Consider the following 23,516-nt stretch of genomic DNA (forward strand, 5'->3'; position numbering starts at 1 on the left):
GGGTTAAGGAAGGATCACATAATTCCATCCAGGTCATCAGGAGGGATCAGCCAATGAATTATACTTGAGGAAACAGTTCAAAACTCCAAGTGGCAATACATCTCCAACCTTGGCTTTTTACCTGTTCAAACAACACACTCGAGGTGGCAGTGTGGACCCTTTGTTTGAAGAAGAAAGTTGACTAGTTCAAAATGGAGATGGTGTCAACGGCCCTGCCCGTGCCCTCAGACGCCATACTGGGACAGATAGAATGATGTGATGTTATCCAAGTCTATGGTTGTAACTGACCTCCCAGCCTTTAGACAAATGGCATCTTGTCTGCCATGCTTTCATCGGGTGTCACTGACAACTACTGCATCTGACCGATCCAAGTGTTGGATCAGGAAAAACGTATTATACATAAACCTGTGTGTTGTGTTGTCTGTGGGAGACCGTATGCGCACAAACCAAAGGCGGTGGCCTTGGTAGGACTTGTAAGGCAATCTTTATTGCATATGAATGACAGGACCTGACATTGCCTCCCATTCATTCTCATATTTGACATGTATCTGTCCTGTATGAATCAGATAGTGGTGAAGCCAGTTTACATGGTGTTGATCTACTGTGGCTCCTGCGTTATGGTCTGCTATGATGGTCATACGTAGCCCAATCTGAAACACAAGTGTCGTCTGTTTAAAGCTCCACAGTCTTCCAATATAAAGCATATTGGGTAACACTTGACTTAAAACCCTTTTACATTCTGTACACAACCAATATGCTGTAATAACTCTGACACCTGTTATGTCAGTCTTATGACAGTGTTATGCAGGCCTTTGACAGACTTCAAATAAAGTGTTACTGAACAGAAGAGAGCCTTCATCAAACTGGGCTTTTCCTTCATATATGTCATGAACAGTTTTATACAACTTTATATATATATGACACATGGTTTCCAGACTACTAATAAACATTGCTGTGGTAAAACACTGAAGTTATTGGGTCTCCTGGCATACAGAAGCATTATTCTTCTCACCACAGTGGAGTGTACACTTCAAAGGGCCCCTAAAGAGTAGGCTTTACACTTCAGGGCCCAAGAGTGTTCCTCTTCGCACAGACCTGCACTATCTGTACCTGAGGTAGTTCATACAGATAGATCTTAACTAAAAGCCACATCTATATAGCAGCAAAATAAAAATGTATTTCGGAGCACAAATGAACAAGGAGACATGAGAAACCAAGGGTTGGACTTACTAAACCTTTGCATGTGCTCAACATTTCACGGGGGAAGGGGGGATACCTAGTTAGTTGTACAACTGAATGTATTCAACTGAAATGTGTCTTCCGCATTTAACCCAACCCTTATTTACAATATAGAATATAAACCGTAAAAGGTTGAATAGAGGGTAAAACAAAGAGTAAGGGAAGGGTACAATTTCAAAGCAAAGTAAGATAATTTCATGTTTCTAGGCGGTTTCGGTATTTTATTTCTTTGAGAAAACAGGTGCAAACGGGGCACTGCCTAGTGAGAGTTCAGTAAATTCTGAGTGTGTTTGACCCTCTGTACAGACTGAGATTGCAGATATGTCACTCCTACACATGAAATGTACATTGAATTTCCTCCAGGTGATTTGTATATTGAAACCTTAATCTTTACGATAAAGTTGATCCTTGTATGGTTTCATTGTGTTCTGCTAAACAGACTTCATTGCCTGAACAGGCCTAGCACTCAAAACCTTGTACAAGGATGGATCTATGGAGGATCCAAACAGCCTAAAACCAACTTTCACACAGCCAGATTATATTCATCCAGTAGATTTCATTCTTGATTCAAGATCTAAAAACGTGACTTTATGAACACATGAAATATTAGCTTCTGTCCGACAGTCTGGGACTGAAGCTAAGCCTTAGTCCAGGACTATTTCAAGAAGTCATGTCCATGAAACCAAATCATCTTGATTATAAATGCAATTTAGTCCAAGGTTTAATGTTAGTCTGGGAAACCAACTGATCTACTGCTCTGCTCTGGGGATTCAAGCCCCATCCCAAATCGACCTTTATCACCAACATACTTGTGTAGATCTGAACGGACTGCAGAGGTGTAAGCAATATGGAGAACATTCCACCTAGCCTATCCGAGCACAAGGTGAAGATAGTTGGTAATGCCTATCCAATCCCTTCAGATCTACAGGAAGTGCCTTCTCTAGTAGAGGCTAGTGGTCTATTTAGGAATGGGCTTCTGATGGGGATTCCAATAAACAACTAAACAAAATGTGTTGCTTTTTGTTTACGGTTTCCCTCTCCACCAATAACAGCCCAGTCCAGCACTAGCAAGGGGTGTGGCCTAGCCCCACTACTAAGTCCCCATGGCAACAGATACAGCATGTCCAATGGCATGCACAATGGGTAGAGCTTCTCTTTCTCTCTCTCCTTCTCTAAACCAGGTCCACCTTCAAGATCAAAACACAGTGCAACATTTCTGCAAAGTTACTTGGAAATATTAGCAAAGTGTCTCCACCTCCACTTCCCCCCCTCTTTCTCTGTCTTTCTCTTTCCCCATCTCACGTGTCATCCATTCCATTTAATTCTATTCAGCCAAACAAATTCACGTCCCTTTCACAGCAGCCGGGGGATTCCGAATACCCAATGCCACTCCATTTCCCATATTAGGCTCAGTTCTGCTCCAGGATTGGCCGGTGGGCCTGTCAGTCATGTCCATCAGCCAGTCAGTAGGAGGAGATTGAGGAGGAGGCGGGCTGAAGGGAGCCTGAGGAGTTGGTGCGTCTCATGTGAGGGAGGAGGTACGTGTCAGTGCCCAGCTGGTGAACGTCGAAACGAGCCTCCTTACGGTAGGCCAGACAGCGCCGGATAAACGCCTGACACAGGGAGAGGTAGAGAAAGAATAAGAGAGAGAGGAAGATGGAGCGAGAGATGTTAGTTAATCTATAGAATATGAATCAGCTTCTCATGCTTTGTCTGTACTAGTCACATTCAGACATGTCCTGACAAGTGTACAATTCAGAGTCACCTTGGCCTGCTAGCCTGTGTGTGAGTGTTTGTGAGTCACCTTGGCCTCTGTGCTGGCCTGGGGCTTGGCAGGGAACTGGACCTCGGTGGCTTTGAGGATGGTGTTCTCCTGAAGGATGTCCTGCTGAGACTGGTTATGGCCAAACGGCTGCAGGAACACACACACACAGAGTTAAGACAAAACTGAGGTATCATTGACAGGGCCTAAAATTCACTTTTTGGTCCACCAACCACTGTGGCATATTATTATTATTATTAATACTTTTTTTTACAGATGAGCATGCTTTGTAATGTTTCTAAAACAAATGTATTACTAATAAGAAGTAATGTGGTATATTGTTTCATTTCATTTCATTTTTTGTGACCTGAGTCTTTTAACCAAAATATCACAGATGTTTCAGGGCAGGAGGTTTCTGTGGTAGCGTGACTCAGTCATGTTTGTGGCTGTGAGATTGAGTGTGACTAGTAGAAGGGTTGCCTTCTCTCCCTAGCAGTTGAAACTCAAACACAGAAAAACAACCTAGCTTGTGAACAACACAATGGAAATAGCCATAGAAAGTATCACTTCAGTAGACTTTAGTTTCAAGTAAATTAGACAGACTTTTATGCCTGTGTGCAGTGCTTCTAAAAATGAATCTTTCACTCAGATCTTCACGTGCTCACAGCCCCCAGCCAGGCAGTGTTGCAGCGCGAGGTGGGATAGGCTTTATAGGATTCCTAGTTCTTTGACTTTGTGAGATTAAATTACCAGCAATGAAACAAAACGGCAGAAATATTTTGAAAACAGCTACTGCAGCATTTATTTTACTGTAAATGTGATCATACTTGACTATTTTTATTCCCAAATGCTAGTGAAATGCTCACACTGTGGAGCCCTGACCACCCGCCAACGTGGCTGGTGAAACAGACATCTTACCCGCCAATGCCAAAATCTACACGCATTTGGCAGGTGTTAATTTTAGGCCCTGATAACTGATAACTTAGAAAAATAAAATGAGTACACTTCAGAGGTGCCCTAAAGAGTGTGAGTGCTTACCTTCCGTCCATAGAGGCACTGGAAAAAGATAACCCCGACCGACCAGACGTCCACCTTGTTAGAGATTTTAGGAGGCTCCTTGCCCACCACAAAACACTCTGGGGGAAGATACCTGGACAAGAGGAAAACATGAAGAAAGTAATATACCCAAGAAAACACCTAATATAACTATTCTGTGTCGTGTGTGTGTGTCTGTGTCTCACCAGTATGTGCCAGCTCCCTGTGAGGTGAGGTCCATGCCGTCCACTCCATAGTTGTCATCATCCATGATCTTAGACAGCCCAAAGTCTGTGATCTTTATCTCTCCACATGCAGTCCCATCCACCAGCAATATATTACCTGCACAGACACAAGAGGCAGTGTGAGTTGAGTATGTGTGTACAGTGGGGAAAAAAAGTATTTAGTCAGCCACCAATTGTGCAAGTTCTCCCACTTAAAAAGATGGGAGAGGCCTGTAATTTTAATCATAGGTACACGCCAACTATGACAGACAAAATGAGAATTTTTTTTCCAGAAAATCACATTGTAGGATTTTTTAATGAATTTATTTGCAAATTATGGTGGAAAATAAGTATTTGGTCACCTACAAACAAGCAAGATTTCTGGCTCTCACAGACCTGTAACTTCTTCTTTAAGAGGCTCCTCTGTCCTCCACTCGTTACCTGTATTAATGGCACCTGTTTGAACTTGTTATCAGTATAAAAGACACCTGTCCACAACCTCAAACAGTCACACTCCAAACTCCACTATGGCCAAGACCAAAGAGCTGTCAAAGGACACCAGAAACAAAATTGTAGACCTGCACCAGGCTGGGAAGACTGAATCTGCAATAGGTAAGCAGCTTGGTTTGAAGAAATCAACTGTGGGAGCAATTATTAGGAAATGGAAGACATACAAGACCACTGATAATCAGGGACTAAAATCCTGCAGTGCCAGACGTGTCCCCCTGCTTAAGCCAGTACATGTCCAGGCCCGTCTGAAGTTTGCTTGAGTGCATTTGGATGATCCAGAAGAGGATTGGGAGAATGTCATATGGTCAGATGAAACCAAAATAGAACTTTTTGGTAAAAACTCAACTCGTCGTGTTTGGAGGACAAAGAATGCTGAGTTGCATCCAAAGAACACCATACCTACTGTGAAGCATGGGGGTGGAAACATCATGCTTTGGGGCAGTTTTTCTGCAAAGGGACCAGGACGACTGATCCGTGTAAAGGAAAGAATGAATGGGGCCATGTATCGTGAGATTTTGAGTAAAAACCAGCAAAGGCATTGAAGATGAAACGTAGCTGGGTCTTTCAGCATGACAATGATCCCAAACACACCGCCCGGGCAACGAAGGAGTGGCTTCGTAAGAAGCATTTCAAGGTCCTAGAGTGGCCTAGCCAGTCTCCAGATCTCAACCCCATAGAAAATCTTTGGAGGGAGTTGAAAGTCCGTGTTGCCCAGCGACAGCCCCAAAACATCACTGCTCTAGAGGAGATCTGCATGGAGGAATGGGCCAAAATACCAGCAACAGTGTGTGAAAACCTTGTGAAGACTTACAGAAAACGTTTGACCTGTGTCATTGCCAACAAAGGGTATATAACAAAGTATTGAGAAACTTTTGTTATTGACCAAATACTTATTTTCCACCATAATTTGCAAATAAATTCATTAAAAATCCTACAATGTGATTTTCTGGATTTTCTTTTCTCATTTTGTCTGTCATAGTTGACGTGTACCTATGATGAAAATTACAGGCCTCTCTCATCTTTTTAAGTGGGAGAACGTGCACAATTGGTGGCTGACTAAATACTTTTTTTCCCCACTGTATGTCACCTATACAAACATGAGTCAGTGTGTGTACGTGTGTGTACCTGGTTTGAGGTTGTAGTGTGTACATGTGTGTACCTAGTTTGAGGTTGTTGTGTGTGTGTGTGTGTGTCACAGGAGGTTGGTGGCACCTTAATTGGGGAGGGCAGGCTTGTGGTAATGACTGGAGCGAAATATGTGGAATGGTATCAAATACATCAAACATGGTTTCCATGTGTTTGATGCAATTCCATTTGCTCCGTTGTGTGTGTGTACCTGGTTTGAGGTCGTAGTGGGTGTGTGTGTGTGTACCTGGTTTGAGGTCGTAGTGGGTGTGTGTGTGTGTACCTGGTTTGAGGTCGTGGTGTGTGTGTGTGTGTGTACCTGGTTTGAGGTCGTAGTGGGTGTGTGTGTGTGTGTACCTGGTTTGAGGTCGTAGTGGGCGTGTGTGTGTGTGTACCTGGTTTGAGGTCATAGTGTATGATGGGGGGTTTGATCTCGTTGAGGTATCGTAGGGCGTTGACTATCTGCATGACGATAGACCGCGCCTCCTTCTCTGACATCAGCTTGTTCTGTTTCAGATAGAAGTCTAAGTCGTTCCCCTCACAGAACTCTAGAACCGTACAGAACCTAAAGGCAGAGAGAAAGAGAGACAGAGAGAAACAGAGAAGACAATGGACTCCATTAACTATAACCTAAGAGGCATCTCAACGGTCTAAAATGGCTTCCTCTCCTTCATCGGCAATGATGTGAAAGAACTGTATTAGGTTTGGGGTAAAACGTCACTTACGTGTCTGTATCCAGGGAGAAGTAGTCGTAGAGTTTGACTATTCTGGGATGGTCCAGCTGTTTGTGTATCCGGTACTCTCTACAGGCATGCCTGGGACAGGAAACAATATTGTGTGTGAGCAAGTCTGGTCAAACAACGTTCACAACTTGGATGATCTGGGTTATAAATTCTGCGTCTCATAACACTGCCTGGTCAGAGCAGACGGGGCATACTTGTGGTAGTTCTCCTTCTTCTCCTCTCTCCAGTTCTTGTTGAGTTGGTGGATTTTAACAGCTGCGTAGCGCTGCTCAAACAGGTCAAAGGCCTGAAGACACAGAACACACATCAGACAAACACTCACAAGCACAGGTACAGTATGGATCTACAATCTCTTAATAATCATTCACAAGCACATACCAGTAGTCAATCCGTACCTTATAGACTTCACTGAAGCCTCCTCTGCCCAGCAGATGCAGCAGCAGGTACCTCTCATTCAGAGTGGGGTGGTCTTTAAACCTGACAGACAGACAGATACAGACTGAACAGCATAAAGGGATAGTTTACCCACATTACACTTACAAGAGCTGTGGCTCAGTCGGTGGACGCCAAGGGTCGGGGCTTGGGCCACCCATATATAAAATGAATGGACACATGACTAAGTTACTTTGGATAAACGTGTCTGGCATACTGTATATTATTATCTTCTGAATACCTAGAAAGTATGAACTGGGCAGTCATCCATCCATACTACAGCTACTGGCCTATGGATTGTAGGCACTAGGGATGGGTTTTGAACCGGGAGACAGTGCTGAGGTCAGGGGTCAGGACTTCCTATGTGATTGTGTCTTCCTGTCCTGTACTTACGATGAGCTGTCCTCGTTGTTGATCCTCTTCAGCTCTCTGATGTGGAGGTTCCTCACCCTCTCTAACCTCTCCAGCTCTGCCTGGATCTCTGCCTCCTCCTGAGAGACAGTCAACCACATCACTCAGACAGTCAATCCTATTCCTTTTGGGATTCGGACAATAGTGCTTTTTACAAACTTGTTTGTGTTCATAGTGACACCGACCTTCTTCAGGTGTCCCAGGCGAAGCTTGAAGATCTCCTCCTGCTCATGATACTCAGCCAGAGTCAACCTAAAAAAAACAAAGGTTGATAAATGTCACTGCACCAACAGCGCAACAGTGTGTGTATGCACAAGTGTGTGTGTCCCTCAGTATGTGTACTCACATCTGAGGCAGGGAGGGTTTGAGGAAGGGGTCGGGGTCGTTGCCGTTGACAACCTTGGCTTTGCGTTGTTTGGGTTCGGAGGTGGTTGCTAAGGAGAGTGAGGGGGAGGAGGAGGGGTTGGGGGGCTTCCTTTTGGCTAGCAGCTTCCTCTGACGCTCGATCTCCTCTCTTTGCTGGTTGATACCCTCCTGCTGCCTACACACAGAGAGAGTGGGGGGGTTATAAAGCATTATAGCAGGTCATAAGAAAGTAATATTACACATAACATGTCATGAAAAAAACTAAAACAAAATAACACATATGCACTCACTAACTGTAAGTCGCCCTGGATAAGAGCGTCTGCTAAATGACTAAAATGTAAAATGTAAAATAAGAAAGTCATATCACACATAACAGGTCATAAGAACATCATATCACACATAACAGGTCATAAGAACATCATATCACACATAAAAGAACATCATATCACACATAACAGGTCATAAGAACATCATATCACACATAACAGGTCATAAGAACATCATATCACACATAGCAGGTCATAAGACATGTTATAGTTTCATTATGCTCTTGAGAGCAGACCCATGTACATACAGTATACTATATGTCAGTTTGTGAAGTGTGTGTGTTCTCACTTGACAAGGTTCTGGAATGCGTATCCGTCGGTCCACTGTTCCGTGTAGGAGGCTCCATGTCGTACGGTGGTGAAGTGTCCCAGTCTCAGACGGTCCTGCATGCTCTTCTCTCTGCACGACTGCTTCTCCTGGGTGCTCTACATACACACAAATTGACGCCAGTTACTGACACAACCGCACATGGCTTGTGTCAGTAACAGACATCCACACACACACACACAAACAATACCTTCTCTATCAGTAATTTCTTGCTCATGGTGATGCATTTGTTCAGCCTCTCCTTGTATTTCTCCAGTAGTTTCTGCTGTTCATCAATCTGTCTCCTCAGGTCACAGTTAGCCTGGAGGGAAAACAAATGTATCAATGCATAATACAATCAATGCACAACAATACACAACCTCCACATAACACCTGTAGTACCCTACTACCCTAACTATCACAACCTCTACCTGTAGTGCCCTAACTAGCACAACCTCTACCTATCACCTGTAGTACCCTAACTAGCACAACCTCTACCTATCACCTGTAGTACCCTAACTAGCACAACCTCTACCTATCACCTGCAGTACCCTAACTAGCACAACCTCTACCTATCACCTGTAGTACCCTAACTAGCACAACCTACCTATCACCTGTAGTACCCTAACTAGTACAACCTCTACCTATCACCTGTAGTACCCTAACTAGCACAACCTCTACCTATCACCTGTAGTACCCTAACTAGCACAACCTCTACCTATCACCTGTAGTACCCTAACTAGTACAACCTCTACCTATCACCTGTAGTACCCTAACTAGCACAACCTCTACCTATCACCTGTAGTACCCTAACTAGCACAACCTCTACCTATCACCTGTAGTACCCTAACTAGCACAACCTCTACCTATCACCTGTAGTACCCTAACTAGCACAACCTCTACCTATCACCTGTAGTACCCTAACTAGCACAACCTCTACCTATCACCTGCAGTACCCTAACTAGCACAACCTCTACCTATCACCTGTAGTACCCTAACTAGCACAACCTACCTATCACCTGTAGTACCCTAACTAGTACAAACTCTACCTATAGTACCCTAACTAGTACAACTATTACCTATAGTAACCTAGTACCCTAACTAGTACACGCTCTACCTATAGTACCCTAGTACCCTAACTAGCACAACCTCTACCTATAGTACCCTAACTAGTAAAACCTCTACCTATAGTACCCTAACCAGCACAACCTCTACCTATAATACCTTAGTAACCTAACTAGTACAAGCTCTACCTAAAGTACCCTAGTACAAACTCTACCTATAGTACCCTAACTAGCACAACCTCTACCTATAGTACCCTAACTAGTACAACCTCTACCTATAGTACCCTAGTACCCTAACTAGCACAACCTCTACCTATAGTATCATAACTAGTACAACCTCTACCTATAGTACCCTAACTAGAACAACCTCTACCTATAGTACCCTAGTAACCTAACTAGTACAAGCTCAACCTATAGTACCCTAGTACCCTAACTAGTACAAACTCTACCTATAGTACCCTAACTAGCACAACCTCTACCTATAGTACCCTAACTAGTACAACATCTACCTATAGTACCCTAACTAGCACAACCTCTACCTATAGTACCATAGTAACCTAACTAGCACAACATCTACCTATAGTACCATAGTACCCTAACTAGTACAAGCTCTACCTAAAGTACCCTAGTACCCTAACTAGTACAAGCTCTACTTATAGTACCCTAGTACCCTAACTAGCACAACCTCTACCTATAGTACCCTAACTAGTACAAGCTCTACCTATAGTACCCTAGTAACCTAACTAGTACAAAATCTACCTATAGTACCCTAACTAGTACAACCTCTACCTATAGTACCCTAACTAGTACAAGCTCTACCTATAGTACCCTAACTAGTACAAGCTCTACCTATAGTACCCTAGTAACCTAACTAGTACAAGCTCTACCTATAGCACCCTAACTAGTACAAAATATACCTATAGTACCCTAACTAGTACAACCTCTACCTATAGTACCCTAGTACCCTAACTAGCACAACCTCTACCTATAGTATCATAACTAGTACAACCTCTACCTATAGTACCCTAACTAGAACAACCTCTACCTATAGTACCCTAGTAACCTAACTAGTACAAGCTCAACCTATAGTACCCTAGTACCCTAACTAGTACAAACTCTACCTATAGTACCCTAACTAGCACAACCTCTACCTATAGTACCCTAACTAGTACAACATCTACCTATAGTACCCTAACTAGCACAACCTCTACCTATAGTACCATAGTAACCTAACTAGCACAACATCTACCTATAGTACCATAGTACCCTAACTAGTACAAGCTCTACCTAAAGTACCCTAGTACCCTAACTAGTACAAGCTCTACTTATTAGTACCCTAACTAGCACAACCTCTACCTATAGTACCCTAACTAGTACAAGCTCTACCTATAGTACCCTAGTAACCTAACTAGTACAAAATCTACCTATAGTACCCTAACTAGTACAACCTCTACCTATAGTACCCTAACTAGTACAAGCTCTACCTATAGTACCCTAACTAGTACAAGCTCTACCTATAGTACCCTAGTAACCTAACTAGTACAAGCTCTACCTATAGCACCCTAACTAGTACAAAATATACCTATAGTACCCTAACTAGTACAACCTCTACCTATAGTACCCTAGTACCCTAACTAGTACAAGCTCTACCTATAGTACCCTAACTAGTACAACTTCTACCTATAGTACCCTAGTACCCTAATTAGTACAAGCTCTATCTAAAGTACCCTAGTACCCTAACTAGTACAACCATTACCTATAGTACCCTAACTAGTACAAGCTCTACCTATAGAACCCTAGTACCCTAACTAGTACAACCTCTACCTATAGTACCCTAACTAGTACAAACTCTACTTATAGTACCCTAGTACAACCTCTACCTATAGTACCCTAGTACCCTATCTAGCACAACCTCTACCTATAGTACCCTAACTAGTACAACCTCTACCTATAGTACCCTATCTAGCACAACCTCTACCTATAGTACCCTAACTAGTACAACCTCTACCTATAGTACCCTAGTACCCTAACTAGCACAACCTCTAGCTATAGTATCATAACTAGTACAACCTCTACCTATAGTACCCTAACTAGAACAACCTCTACCTATAGTACCCTAGTACCCTAACTAGTACTACCTCTACCTATAGTACCCTTAGCACAAGCATTACCTGTAGTACCCTAACTAGTAGAACCTCTACCTATCATCTGTGGTACCCTAACTAGCACAACCTCTACCTATCACCTGTAGTACCCTAACTAACACGTAAACTCACCCTAAGCAGGTCATCAATGCGTCCCTCTTTCTTCTCCAGGTCCAGACTCTTGTTGCTCTCCAGAGCAGCCAGCTTCAGACCTGTCAACTCCGTCTGGGGAGAGAAAGGTGAGAGGAGTAGGTGAGAAAGAAGTGTGTGACAGGTGTGAGGTGCGTAAGAGAAGGAGATGCGATAAGAGTGAGGAAAGAGAGAGTGCAAGTCTTTTTTTTGGGGGGTAGATCAGCTTTAATATTGCAGATAGATTGGAACTTCCATCAATGTAATTGTCTGCATCACTTCCAATCAACCATGTTTTTTTCTTGCATATACAGTGGGGAAAACAAATATTTGATACACTGCCGATTTTGCAGGTTTTCCTACTTACAAATCACATTGTATGATTTTTAAGTAATTAATTTGCATTTTATTGCATGACATAAGTATTTGATACATCAGAAAAGCAGAACTTAATATTTGGTACAGAAACCTTTGTTTGCAATTACAGAGATCATACGTTTCCTGTAGGTCTTGACCAGGTTTGCACACACTGCAGCAGGGATTTTGGCCCACTCCTCCATACAGACCTTCTCCAGATCCTTCAGGTTTCGGGGCTGTCGCTGGGAAATACGGACTTTCAGCTCCCTCCAAAGATTTTCTATTGGGTTCAGGTCTGGAGACTGGCTAGGCCACTCCAGGACCTTGAGATGCTTCTTACGGAGCCACTCCTTAGTTGCCCTGGCTGTGTGTTTCGGGTCGTTGTCATGCTGGAAGACCCAGCCACAACCAATCTTCAATGCTCTTACTGAGGGAAGGAGGTTGTTGGCCAAGATCTCGCGATACATGGCCCCATCCATCCTCCCCTCAATACGGTGCAGTCGTCCTGTCCCCTTTGCAGAAAAGCATCCCCAAAGAATGATGTTTCCACTTCCACCTTTTTTCCACCTTTTGTACCTTCTTCTTCCTCCAAACACGGTGAGTGGAGTTTAGACCAAAAAGCTCTATTTTGGTCTCATCAGACCACATGACCTTCTCCCATTCCTCCTCTGGATCATCCAGATGGTCATTGGCAAACTTCAGACGGGCCTGGACATGCGCTGGCTTGAGCAGGGGGACCTTGCGTGCGCTGCAGGATTTTAATCCATGACGGCGTAGTGTGTTACTAATGGTTTTCTTTGAGACTGTGGTCCCAGCTCTCTTCAGGTCATTGACCAGGTCCTGCCGTGTAGTTCTGGGCTGATCCCTCACCTTCCTCATGATCATTGAAGCCCCACAAGGTGAGATCTTGCATGGAGCCTCAGACCGAGGATGATTGACCGTCATCTTGAACTTCTTCAATTTTCTAATAATTGCGCCAACAGTTGTTGCCTTCTCACCAAGCTGCTTGCCTATTGTCCTGTAGCCCATCCCAGCCTTGTGCAGGTCTACAATTTTATCCCTGATGTCCTTACACAGCTCTCTGGTCTTGGCCATTGTGGAGAGGTTGGAGTCTGTTTGATTGAGTGTGTGGACAGGTGTCTTTTATACAGGTAACGAGTTCAAACAGGTGCAGTTAATACAGGTAATGAGTGGAGAACAGGAGGGCTTCTTAAAGAAAAACTAACAGGTCTGTGAGAGTCGGAATTCTTACTGGTTGGTAGGTGATCAAATACTTATGTCATGCAATAAAATGCAAATTAATTACTTAAAAATCATACAATGTTATTTTCTGGATTTTTGATTTTTAGATTCCGTCTCTCACAGTTGAAGTGTACCTATGATAAAAATTACAGACCTCTACATGCTTTGTAAGTAGGAAAACCTGCAAAATCGGCAGTGTATCAAATACTTGTTCTCCCCACTGTATATATATACACACACACACACACACACACACACACACACACACATACATATCCTTTAAAAAAATATATTTCCCTTTATTACTTTCCAACCCCACCACCACTTCCCTAATTGGAGTAAACTAGTGAACAACAATGCTTAGGCCTCTACTTCCAGCTTATACATACTATATACATTTTATGGACACAGTCAATTCTACAATAATTCTATTTTGTTTGTTTTGTGTGCAAGTCTTACCTGAACACACTTGCTGGAGGAGGCTTTGTGGTTCATAAGGTGATCTCCGAAACACAGACTGGTGGGAGAGGAGCTGTTCTGTCTGATCTACAGAGAGACAATACACATACAACACTGTTATAAACAATGTGATAAAAAACCAAAGCCCAAAAAGGTCCTACCACTTCTGTGTGTATACGTACGTTAGAGCCTGATGCAGAGTGAGCGCCGTGGTGGGAGTTCTGTGGTGAGCGGAGGACCTGGGGTAGCGCCCTCACCGGACTGGAGCCACTCCCCCCCTGGAACTACACACAGGAAACAGCAGGGTGAGGAACAGGAAGTGACATCACATACAGTACCAGTCAAAAGTTTGGACACACCTACTCATTCAAGGGTTTTTCTTTATTTGTACTATTTCTACATTGTAGAATAATAGTGAAGAAATCAAAACTATGAAATAACACATTAATTATGTAGTAACCAAAAACGTGTTAAACAAATCAAAATATATTTTATATTTGAGATTCTTAAAATAGCCACCCTTTGCCTTGATGACAGCTTTGCACACTCTTGGCATTCTCTCAACCATCTTCACCTGGAATGCTTTTCCAACAGTCTTGAAGGAGTTCCCACATATGCTGAGAACTTGTTGGCTGCTTTTCCTTCACTCTCCGGTCCGACTCATCCCAAACCATCTCAATTGGGTTGAGGTCGGGTGATTGTGGAGGCCAGGTCATCTGATGCAGCACTCCATCACTCTCCTTCTTGGTCAAATAGCCCTTACACAGCCTGGAGGTGTGTTTTGGGTCTTTGTCCTGTTGAAAAACAAATGATAGTCCCACTAAGCCCAAACCAGTTGGGATGGCGTATCGCTGCAGAATACTGTGGTAGCCATGCTGGTTAAGTGTGCCTTGAATTCTAAATAAATCACAGAAAGTGTCACCAGCAAAGCACCCCCACACCATAACACCACCTCCTCCATGCTTTACGGTGGGAAATACACATGTGGAGATAATCCGTTCACCCACACTGCGTCTCACAAAGCCACAGCGGTTGGAACCAAAAATCTCCAATTTGGACTCCAGATCAAAGGACACATTTCCACCGGTCTAATGTCCATAGCTTGTGTTTCTTGGCCCAAGCAAGTTTCATCTTATTAGTGTCCTTTAGTAGTGGTTTCTTTGCAGCAATTCGACCATGAAGGCCTGATTCACACAGTCCCATCTGAACAGTTGATGTTGAGATATGTCTGTTACTTGAACTCTGTGAAGCATTTATTTGGGCTGCAATTTCTGAGGCTGGTAACTCTAATGAACTTATCCTCTGCAGCAGAGGTAACTCTGGGTCTTCCATTCCTGTGGCGGTCCTTATGAGAGCCAGTTTCATTATTGCGCTTGATGGTTTTTGCGACAGCACTTGAAGAAACTTTCAAAGTTCTTTAAATGTTCTGTATTGACTGACCGTCATGTCTTAAAGTAATAAGACATGGGGCGGCAGGTAGCTTAGTGGTTAAGAGCGTTGTGCCAGAAACCGAAAGGTCGCTGGTTCTAATCCCCGAGCCGACTAGGTGAAAAATCTGTCGATGTGCCCTTGAGCAAGGCACTTAACCCTAATTGCTCCTGTAAGTCGCTCTGGATAAGAGTGTCTGCTAAATGACAAAAATGTACAAATGGACTGTCATTTCTCTTTGCTTATTTGAGCTTTTCTTGCCATAATATGGACTTGGTCTTTTACCAAATAGGGCTCTCTTCTGTATAACCCCCCCTACCTTGTCACAACACAACTGATTGGCTCAAACGCATTAAGGAAAGAAATTCCACAAATTAACTTTTAAGAAGGCACACCTTTTAATTGAAATGCATTCCAGGTGACAACCTCATCAAGCTGGTTGAGAGAATGCCAAGAGTGTGCAAAGCTGTCATCAAGGCAAAGGGTGGCTATTTGAAGAATCTCACTTTTTTGGTTACTACATGATTCCATATGTGTTATTCATAGTTTTGATGTCTTCACTATATTTCTACAATGTAGAAAATAGTAAAAATAAAGAAAAACCCTGGAATGAGTAGGTGTGTCCAAACTTTTGACTGGTACTGTAAATATAGCCCAGCAATACACTATGAAAGACCCGACTACTTCCTGGATCATTTCCCATACTGTTTTTGAATGGGATTCAAGAGTACATCATCAAATTCATGAAAATGCGGTCATTTAAGATCCATGTACAATTATATTTGTGGATTAATTTAGTCCTACCTAATGGCTTTCATGAAAGTTTTCCATTGCGTTTTCTTTTTCATAATTGAAAACCTTAAAGGCATTGGGTAGAAGTAAATTAATCCACTAATATGAATATCATTATACATAAATGACTGCTTTTTCATACATTTGAGGACATACTTTTGAATACCATTCAAAAACAGCAAGGGACATGATCCAGGAAGTAGGCGGGACTTTCATAGCGTATAGCAGTGCGCCCCAAGATGGGAAATTCACAATATCAACCAATCACAATCTGCTTAATCACTCATCACACCACGACCCAATCACCTTAACATCTCACTTAACCTAACATAGCAGGCGTAGAAAGATGCCTGAGCAGAGTCCCTACTTCCGTTTTTCAGAGGAAATGGAAGTTAGATTGAAAATACTGTATCCCTGAAACCTGGATGTTACCGTTTTCTGGCGACTCCGCATAGGCTACATCTCACTAGACATCTTGCGAGTCAAGTCCAACCAGCTTGACCCATGGAGGACTTACATTTAGTTTAACTTACACAGAACAACTACATAATACGACACTCACATCAAAGTAGTCACTGATCTTGGGCCCCCGTGTGGAAGTCTTCCCTGTGGTAGAGGAGAGCACAGAGCAGATACCGTGGGTTAGAAACGCATGACACAGCCTAGCAGACACAGAGGTTAGCACAGCTCAGGGACCTTACACAAGAATGTAACAATGGCACTGTGTCACCTTGTTTAACGGAGAGTGATACCACGTGACATTCAGAATATACACTATGTGGACACCTGCTCGTCGAACATCTCATTCCAAAATCATGGGCATTAATATGGAGATGGTCCCCCCTTTGCTGCTATAACAGCCTCCACTCTTCTGGGAACATTTTCCACTAGATGTTCGAACATTGCTGCAGGGACTTGCTTCCATTCAGCCACAAGAGCATTAGTGAGGTCGGGCACTGATGTTGGACGATTAGGCCTGGGTCGCAGTCGGTGTTCCAATTCATCCCAAAGGTGTTCGATGGGGTTGAGTTCAGGGCTCTGTGCAGGACAGTAAAGTTATTCCACACCGATCTCAACAAACCATTTCTGTATGGACCTCGCTTTGTGCATTGGGGTATTGTCATGCTGAAACAGGAAAGAGCCTTCCCCAAACTGTTGCCACAAAGTTAGAAGCACACAATTGTCAATGTCATTGTATGCTGTAGCGTTAAGATTTCCCTTCACTGGAACTAAGGGGCCTAGCCCGAACCATGGAAAACAGCCCCAGACCATTATTAATCCTCCACCAAACTTTACAGTTGGCACTATGCATTGGGGCATGTAGCATTCGCCAAACCCAGATTCTTCTGTCAGACTGCCAGATGGGGAAGCGTGATTCATCACTCCAGAGAACGCGTTTCCACTGCTCCAGAGTCCAATGGCGGCGAGCTTTACACCACTCCAGCCGACGCTTCGCATTGCGCATGGTAATCTTAGGCTTGTGTGTGTGTGCAGCTGCTCGGCCATGGAAACCCATTTCATGAAGCCCCCGACGAACAGTTATTGTGCTGACGTTGCTTCCAGAGGCAGTTTGGAACTCGGTAGTGAGTGTTGCAACCGAGGACAGACAATTTTTACGCGCTATGCGCTTCAGCACTCGGCGGTCCTGTTCTGTGAGCTTGTGTGGCCTACCACTTTGCGGCTGAACCATTGTTGCTCCTAGACGTTTCCACTTCACAATAACAGCACTTACAGTTGACCGGGGCAGCTCTAGCAGGGCAGAAATTTGACGAACTGACTTGTTGGAAAGGTGGCATCCTATGACGGTGCCACGTTGAAAGTCACTGAGCTCTTCAGTAAGGCCATTCTACTGCCAATGTTTGTCTATGGAGATTGCATGGCTGTGTGCTCAATTGTATACACCTGTCAGCAACAGGTGTGGCTGAAATAGCCGAATCCATTAATTTGAAGGGGTGTCCACATACTTTTGTATATATAGTGTACCTTGTTTAACTGAGTGATACCATGTGACATTCAATATACCTTGTTTAACAGTGATACCATGTGACATTCAGAATATACCTTGTTTAACTGAGTGATACCATGTGACATTCAATATATCTTGTTTAACTGTGTGATACCATGTGACATTCAGAATATACCTTGTTTAACTGGGTGATACCACGTGACATTCAGAATAAACATTGTCTAGTGGAAGGGCCCGACTACGGACAGGGAGCTTGCGAGTGAGTGACTTTGAAACGAACATATCAAGTACCAAGGAGAATCCAAAACCCTTTCACGTCCTGACCAGAATTTCTCCCCTGTTTATAATGTCTTATTTCATTGAAACATTTAGTCAGGTTGAGACCAAGGTCACTTTTACAAATGAGCCCTGTAATTACAAAGATACACCCATCAAATACAAGACAGAAATACAAAACACAATCATAGAAAACAGGTACAGTGCCTTCAGAAGGTATTCATACCCCTTGACTTATTTCAGATTGTGTTGTGTTACAGCCTGAATTCAAAATGGACAAAATAGATTTTTGTCCTCACCCATCTAGACACAATACCCCATAATGACAAAGTGAAAACATGTTTAGAAACTTTAGCAAATGTATTGAAAATGAAATTCAGAAATACCTTATTTACTTAAGTATTCACACCCCTGAGTCAATACATGTTAGAATCATCTTTGGCAGTGATTACAGCTGTGAGTCTGTCTGGGTAAGTCTCTAAGAGCTTTGCACACCTGGATTGTACAATATTTGCACATTATTCTTTTTAACAGTCTTCAAGCTCTGTCAAGTTGGTTGTTGATCATTGCTAGACAGCCATTTTCAAGTCTTGCCATAGATTTTAAAGCAAATTTAGTCAAAACTGTAAACTGTAACTAGGCCACTCAGGAACATTCAACGTTGTCTTGTGTTTTAGGTTATTGTCCTGCTGAAAGGTGAATTTGTCTCCCAGTGTCTGTTGGAAAGCAGACTGAACCAGGTTTTCCTCTAGGATTTTGCCTGTGCTTAGCTCTATTCCGTTCCTTAGTCCTTGCCGATGACAAGCATACCCATAACATGATGCAGCCACCAACATGCTTGAAAAATATGAAGAGTGCTACTCAGTGATGTGTTGTATTTGCCTTAAACATAACGCTTTGTATTCAGGACATAAAGTTTGTTTCTTGCAGTTTTAATGCCTTATTGCAAGCGGTGTGAATACAGTGGGGGGGGAAAGTATTTCGTCAGCCACCAATTGTGCAAGTTCTCCCACTTAAAAAGATGAGAGAGGCCTGTAATGTTCATCATAGGTACACGTCAACTATGACAGACAAATTGAGAAAAAATTCCTGAAAATCACATTGTAGGATTTTTAATGAATTTATTTGCAAATTATGGTGGAAAATAAGTATTTGGTCACCTAAAAACAAGCAAGATTTCTGGCTCTCACAGACCTGTAACTTCTTCTTTAAGAGGCTCCTCTGTCCTCCACTCGTTACCTGTATTAATGGCATCTGTTTGAACTTGTTATCAGTATAAAAGACACCTGTCCACAACCTCAAACAGTCACACTCCAAACTCCACTATGGCCAAGACCAAAGAGCTGTCAAAGGACACCAGAAACAAAATTGTAGACCTGCACCAGGCTGGGAAGACTGAATCTGCAATAGGTAAGCAGCTTGGTTTGAAGAAATCAACTGTGGGAGCAATTATTAGGAAATGGAAGACATACAAGACCACTGATAATCTCCCTCGATCTGGGGCTCCACGCAAGATCTCACCCCGTGGGGTCAAAATGATCACAAGAACGGTGAGCAAAAATCCCAGAACCACACGGGGGGACCTAGTGAATGACCTGCAGAGAGCTGGGACCAAAGTAACAAAGCCTACCATCAGTAACACACTAAGCCGCCAGGGACTCAAATCCTGCAGTGCCAGACGTGTCCCCCCTGCTTAAGCCAGTATATGTCCAGGCCCGTCTGAAGTTTGCTAGAGTGCATTTGGATGATCCAGAAGAGGATTGGGAGAATGTCATATGGTCAGATGAAACCAAAATATAACTTTTTGGTAAAAACTCAACTCGTCGTGTTTGGAGGACAAAGAATGCTGAGTTGCATCCAAAGAACACCATACCTACTGTGAAGCATGGGGGTGGAAACATCATGCTTTGGGGCAGTTTTTCTGCAAAGGGACCAGGACGACTGATCCGTGTAAAGGAAAGAATGAATGGGGCCATGTATCGTGAGATTTTGAGTGAAAACCTCCTTCCATCAGCAAGGGCATTGAAGATGAAACGTGGCTGGGTCTTTCAGCATGACAATGATCCCAAACACACCGCCCGGGCAACGAAGGAGTGGCTTCGTAAAAAAGCATTTCAAGGTCCTGGAGTGGCCTAGCCAGTCTCCAGATCTCAACCCCATAGAAAATCTTTGGAGGGAGTTGAAAGTCCGTGTTGCCCAGCGACAGCCCCCAAAACATCACTGCTCTAGAGGAGATCTGCATGGAGGAATGGGCCAAAATACCAGCAACAGTGTGTGAAAAACCTTGTGAAGACTTACAGAAAACGTTTGACCTGTGTCATTGCCAACAAAGGGTATATAACAAAGTATTGAGAAACTTTTGTTATTGACCAAATACTTATTTTCCACCATAATTTGCAAATAAATTCATTAAAAATCCTACAATGTGATTTTCTGATTTTTTTTTCTAATTTTGTCTGTCATAGTTGACGTGTACCTATGATGAAAATTACAGGCCTCTCTCACCTTTTTAAGTGGGAGAACTTGCACAATTGGTGGCTGACTAAATACTTTTTTTCCCCACTGTACTTTCTGAAGGCACTGTATGTATGTGTCATACCCTGGCTGTTTTCCGATTGGATGTCAGCTTTCCTCTTCCTTCCTCTGGGCGACTCAGAGTGCTTCTTCTCAGGGGTCTGAGAATAAACAAATAGTAAATCACTTTTCTGACACTCGCGTGTCCCCTTAGGAAGAGAGTGTATGAATTTGTGTGTGTGGGGTGTGGGGGGGGCAGGACAATAGGAAGGAAGAGTACGTACAGAATATGCAGGAGAACTCCCTCTCTTCATATCAGAGTTCTAGCGAGAGAAAGATACATTAGAAAGAGGGCGAGGGAGGAAAGAGAGAGATTGAGGTGGGTCATGCAAGGACAAACAAAGATATCATTCCGTCTCCTGATTAACTGTCCATGGTTCCAGAAATTAGAATGGCTACATAGACAAAATGCCTGCCTTCCTTGTCTCCACTCAAACAAAATGGCGTCTTTTCTTTAAACAGCGCGTAAGCCACCTGTGTGTCGGTGATATGGTGTGACATCTAATCACTGAAACTAGGCCAGCCCTGTCCCTCACTGACATCGTCTCTGCATAGTGTGTGTGTGTGTGTGTCTCACCTCTGACTCTTTATCGCTGGAAGAGCCCAGACTGCCATAGCTGTGGTTGGAGCACTCGTTGGCCAGACCCTGGACATACAGACAAGTCAGACATAAATGTTTAGTGTGTGTAATGTGTGATTTTCATGTGCTTGCCTTTTAAAAAACGTTTTGGTGTGTCTGGTATAAGTAAAAGCTTGCATGTGTGTGTTATAGTATTTATGTCTGCGATAGTAATTGCGTAATAACGTATGTGTCTGTCACCTTGGCCCCCCCGCTAGCGCTGCTTCCTACTGTGTTGCCGCTGACCGCACCCATGAACCTGGCCTCCAGAAGCTCCTGCCTGCGAGGGTCCAGGCTGTGCAGCTCCTCCATGGGGCCTAAACACAACATAGAATGAGGCTACATATGGCTATGTAAGGATACAGCATACTGCATCCGACTATCTCACACTACCATCCACTTCTAATAAGTGCAAACGGTTTGAACGCAGTGCACTTCACCAGTCCCACATCAACTTAGTCTATCTGCATTTAGTGACCACATTATGGACAGCACCAAGCTACAGCATGTATGTATCAGGTGTCAACAGTATGTTACACTGTATGACCAATACAACCTAGCAGTCAGTATTGGGTACTGGACTAGACAAGCACAGAGGCTCCAATTCAACAGCTGAGCTATGGGCCTGAACTTTAACTCAAAGAGTTAACTTTGCCTTCATGAATCACCAACACACACAACATGGAATGTCTGACACACACACCCACCCACCCCGCCTTATGACAGAGGTGCAAGTAAAGTGAAACCAGACAGCAGTTATAAAGCATTGACAACTGACAAGCATTCAATATGTCAACAGGAATACCACATCCAGGCCTCATCTTGACCCCACAGAAAGCCATAGTTACATTGTTATTACAATCCCAATTGGAATAGTTTGCAACAGTAACAAATGTGATACACTAATTTACTAAAGTAGACTGTGACAAACTTCCGTTCCGATGGCATCAGTCACAGGCTTTAGCTCTGTTGCATGACAGCAGCAGCAACATTCTATTCTTGTTCTGATGTTGAAGTGATCAGAATATAGGCCTAAACTTCTTTGTTTGGCAAAGGACAAGGCATTTGAATGCATCATAACTCAATGGATTCGCATAGACCTGCAGTAGCATTGCTGTTCGACAGAAGGCTAAAGACAACTAACGTTAGCTACCCACAGCTGTTTATAAGAGGTCTCGGCAACATCGCTAGCTAACTACATAAACAACAACTCCTTGGGCTTGGTCATCGGTCTGTCCAGCAGTCTAGACTGTTCCTACTTGTTTTCCACTCAATCTGTCTGCTCCTGTCTGAATATTCCATCGCTATTGTTCTTCTGTAGCTGAGTGCTGACACCTATCTAGCGAGGTAGTAGCTAACGTTGGCTAGCTACTGTACTGACTATAGCTGACAAGGTTCGACCATCAATTCGCGGCATCCATTGACATCCATATTTCCGTCGAATTGGGGCGATATAACTGGAAACAGTACCCATTTCCCATCGAACAGACTTCGACGAATGACATCGTTGCTGAATTTACCTTCCTTGGTCTTGGTGGTCGCCGTTATGTGTTGTTGAGAAATCGTTGGGGACGAGGATAGCTGCGACCAAGATGGCGTCGCCTCCAAACTTCCACCACCACTTCCACTGTTACTTTGGACACTCATGAAGCCACTTTACAAGTGAGAGAGCAGACACACGGGCGTCCGTGCAAATCCGAAATCCCAAAAGTGCATCCACAAACAGGCACCTGCTACATAGCTACGGCAATAAATCTAATTTTGCACATTTGTTGTAAACAGATATATTTCAGTAAGCTCTGCAGTACATATGCGTCTTGAAGTAGCATGCTAGGATAAAATGTAACCTTTGCATCGATCGAGCCGCTGTCAGCATCAGTTCGCGAACAGCGCTCCAATCCTAGAATAGGCTATCGCGAGGTTAGCGCCATAGAAATATAATCAGTAGAACCGATATCCAGTTAGACCGTTCGAAGAATGCATGGT

At 43.4% G+C, this 23,516-nt stretch overlaps 1 protein-coding gene across 2 annotated transcripts; it reads right to left on the reverse strand.

Annotated features, from left to right (window-relative positions):
• Nucleotides 1–465: 465 nt before the first annotated feature.
• LOC121535526 (serine/threonine-protein kinase tousled-like 1-B) lies at nt 466–23,430 on the reverse strand. Of its 2 annotated transcripts, XM_041842671.2 has the most exons (22): nt 23,051–23,430; nt 21,732–21,847; nt 21,489–21,557; nt 21,136–21,174; nt 20,937–21,012; nt 16,658–16,701; nt 14,058–14,159; nt 13,876–13,962; nt 11,821–11,913; nt 8,692–8,802; nt 8,463–8,599; nt 7,828–8,022; nt 7,667–7,733; nt 7,464–7,561; nt 7,034–7,115; nt 6,833–6,924; nt 6,621–6,710; nt 6,291–6,460; nt 4,243–4,378; nt 4,040–4,151; nt 3,044–3,151; nt 466–2,852 (listed from the first exon to the last, which is right to left on the reverse strand). In XM_041842671.2, the coding sequence occupies exons 1-22, from the start codon at nt 23,175–23,177 to the stop codon at nt 2,703–2,705; spliced, it is 2,301 nt and encodes a 766-aa protein (XP_041698605.1). In that variant the 5' UTR covers nt 23,178–23,430; the 3' UTR covers nt 466–2,702. The 2 variants fall into 2 exon arrangements, with proteins under 2 accessions (XP_041698605.1, XP_041698607.1); XM_041842673.2 differs by lacking the exon at nt 21,136–21,174.
• Between the last annotated feature and the right edge of the window lie 86 nt (nt 23,431–23,516).

The sequence above is a fragment of the Coregonus clupeaformis genome, chromosome 21 (assembly GCF_020615455.1).
Source record: "Coregonus clupeaformis isolate EN_2021a chromosome 21, ASM2061545v1, whole genome shotgun sequence".
Lineage (NCBI taxonomy): Eukaryota > Metazoa > Chordata > Actinopteri > Salmoniformes > Salmonidae > Coregonus > Coregonus clupeaformis.

Excerpts from the sequence above, each read along its gene's own strand:
- LOC121535526 (XM_041842671.2), bottom strand. The coding sequence starts at position 23,177 with ATGAGTGTCCAAAGTAACAGTGGAAGTGGTGGTGGAAGTTTGGAGGCG. Across the intron at positions 14,160-16,657 it reads AGATCAGTGACTACTTTGAT|TTCCAGGGGGGGAGTGGCTC; the intron begins GTGAGTGTCGTA and ends TCCTGTGTGTAG. Across the intron at positions 7,116-7,463 it reads AACAACGAGGACAGCTCATC|GTTTAAAGACCACCCCACTC; the intron begins GTAAGTACAGGA and ends TCTGTCTGTCAG.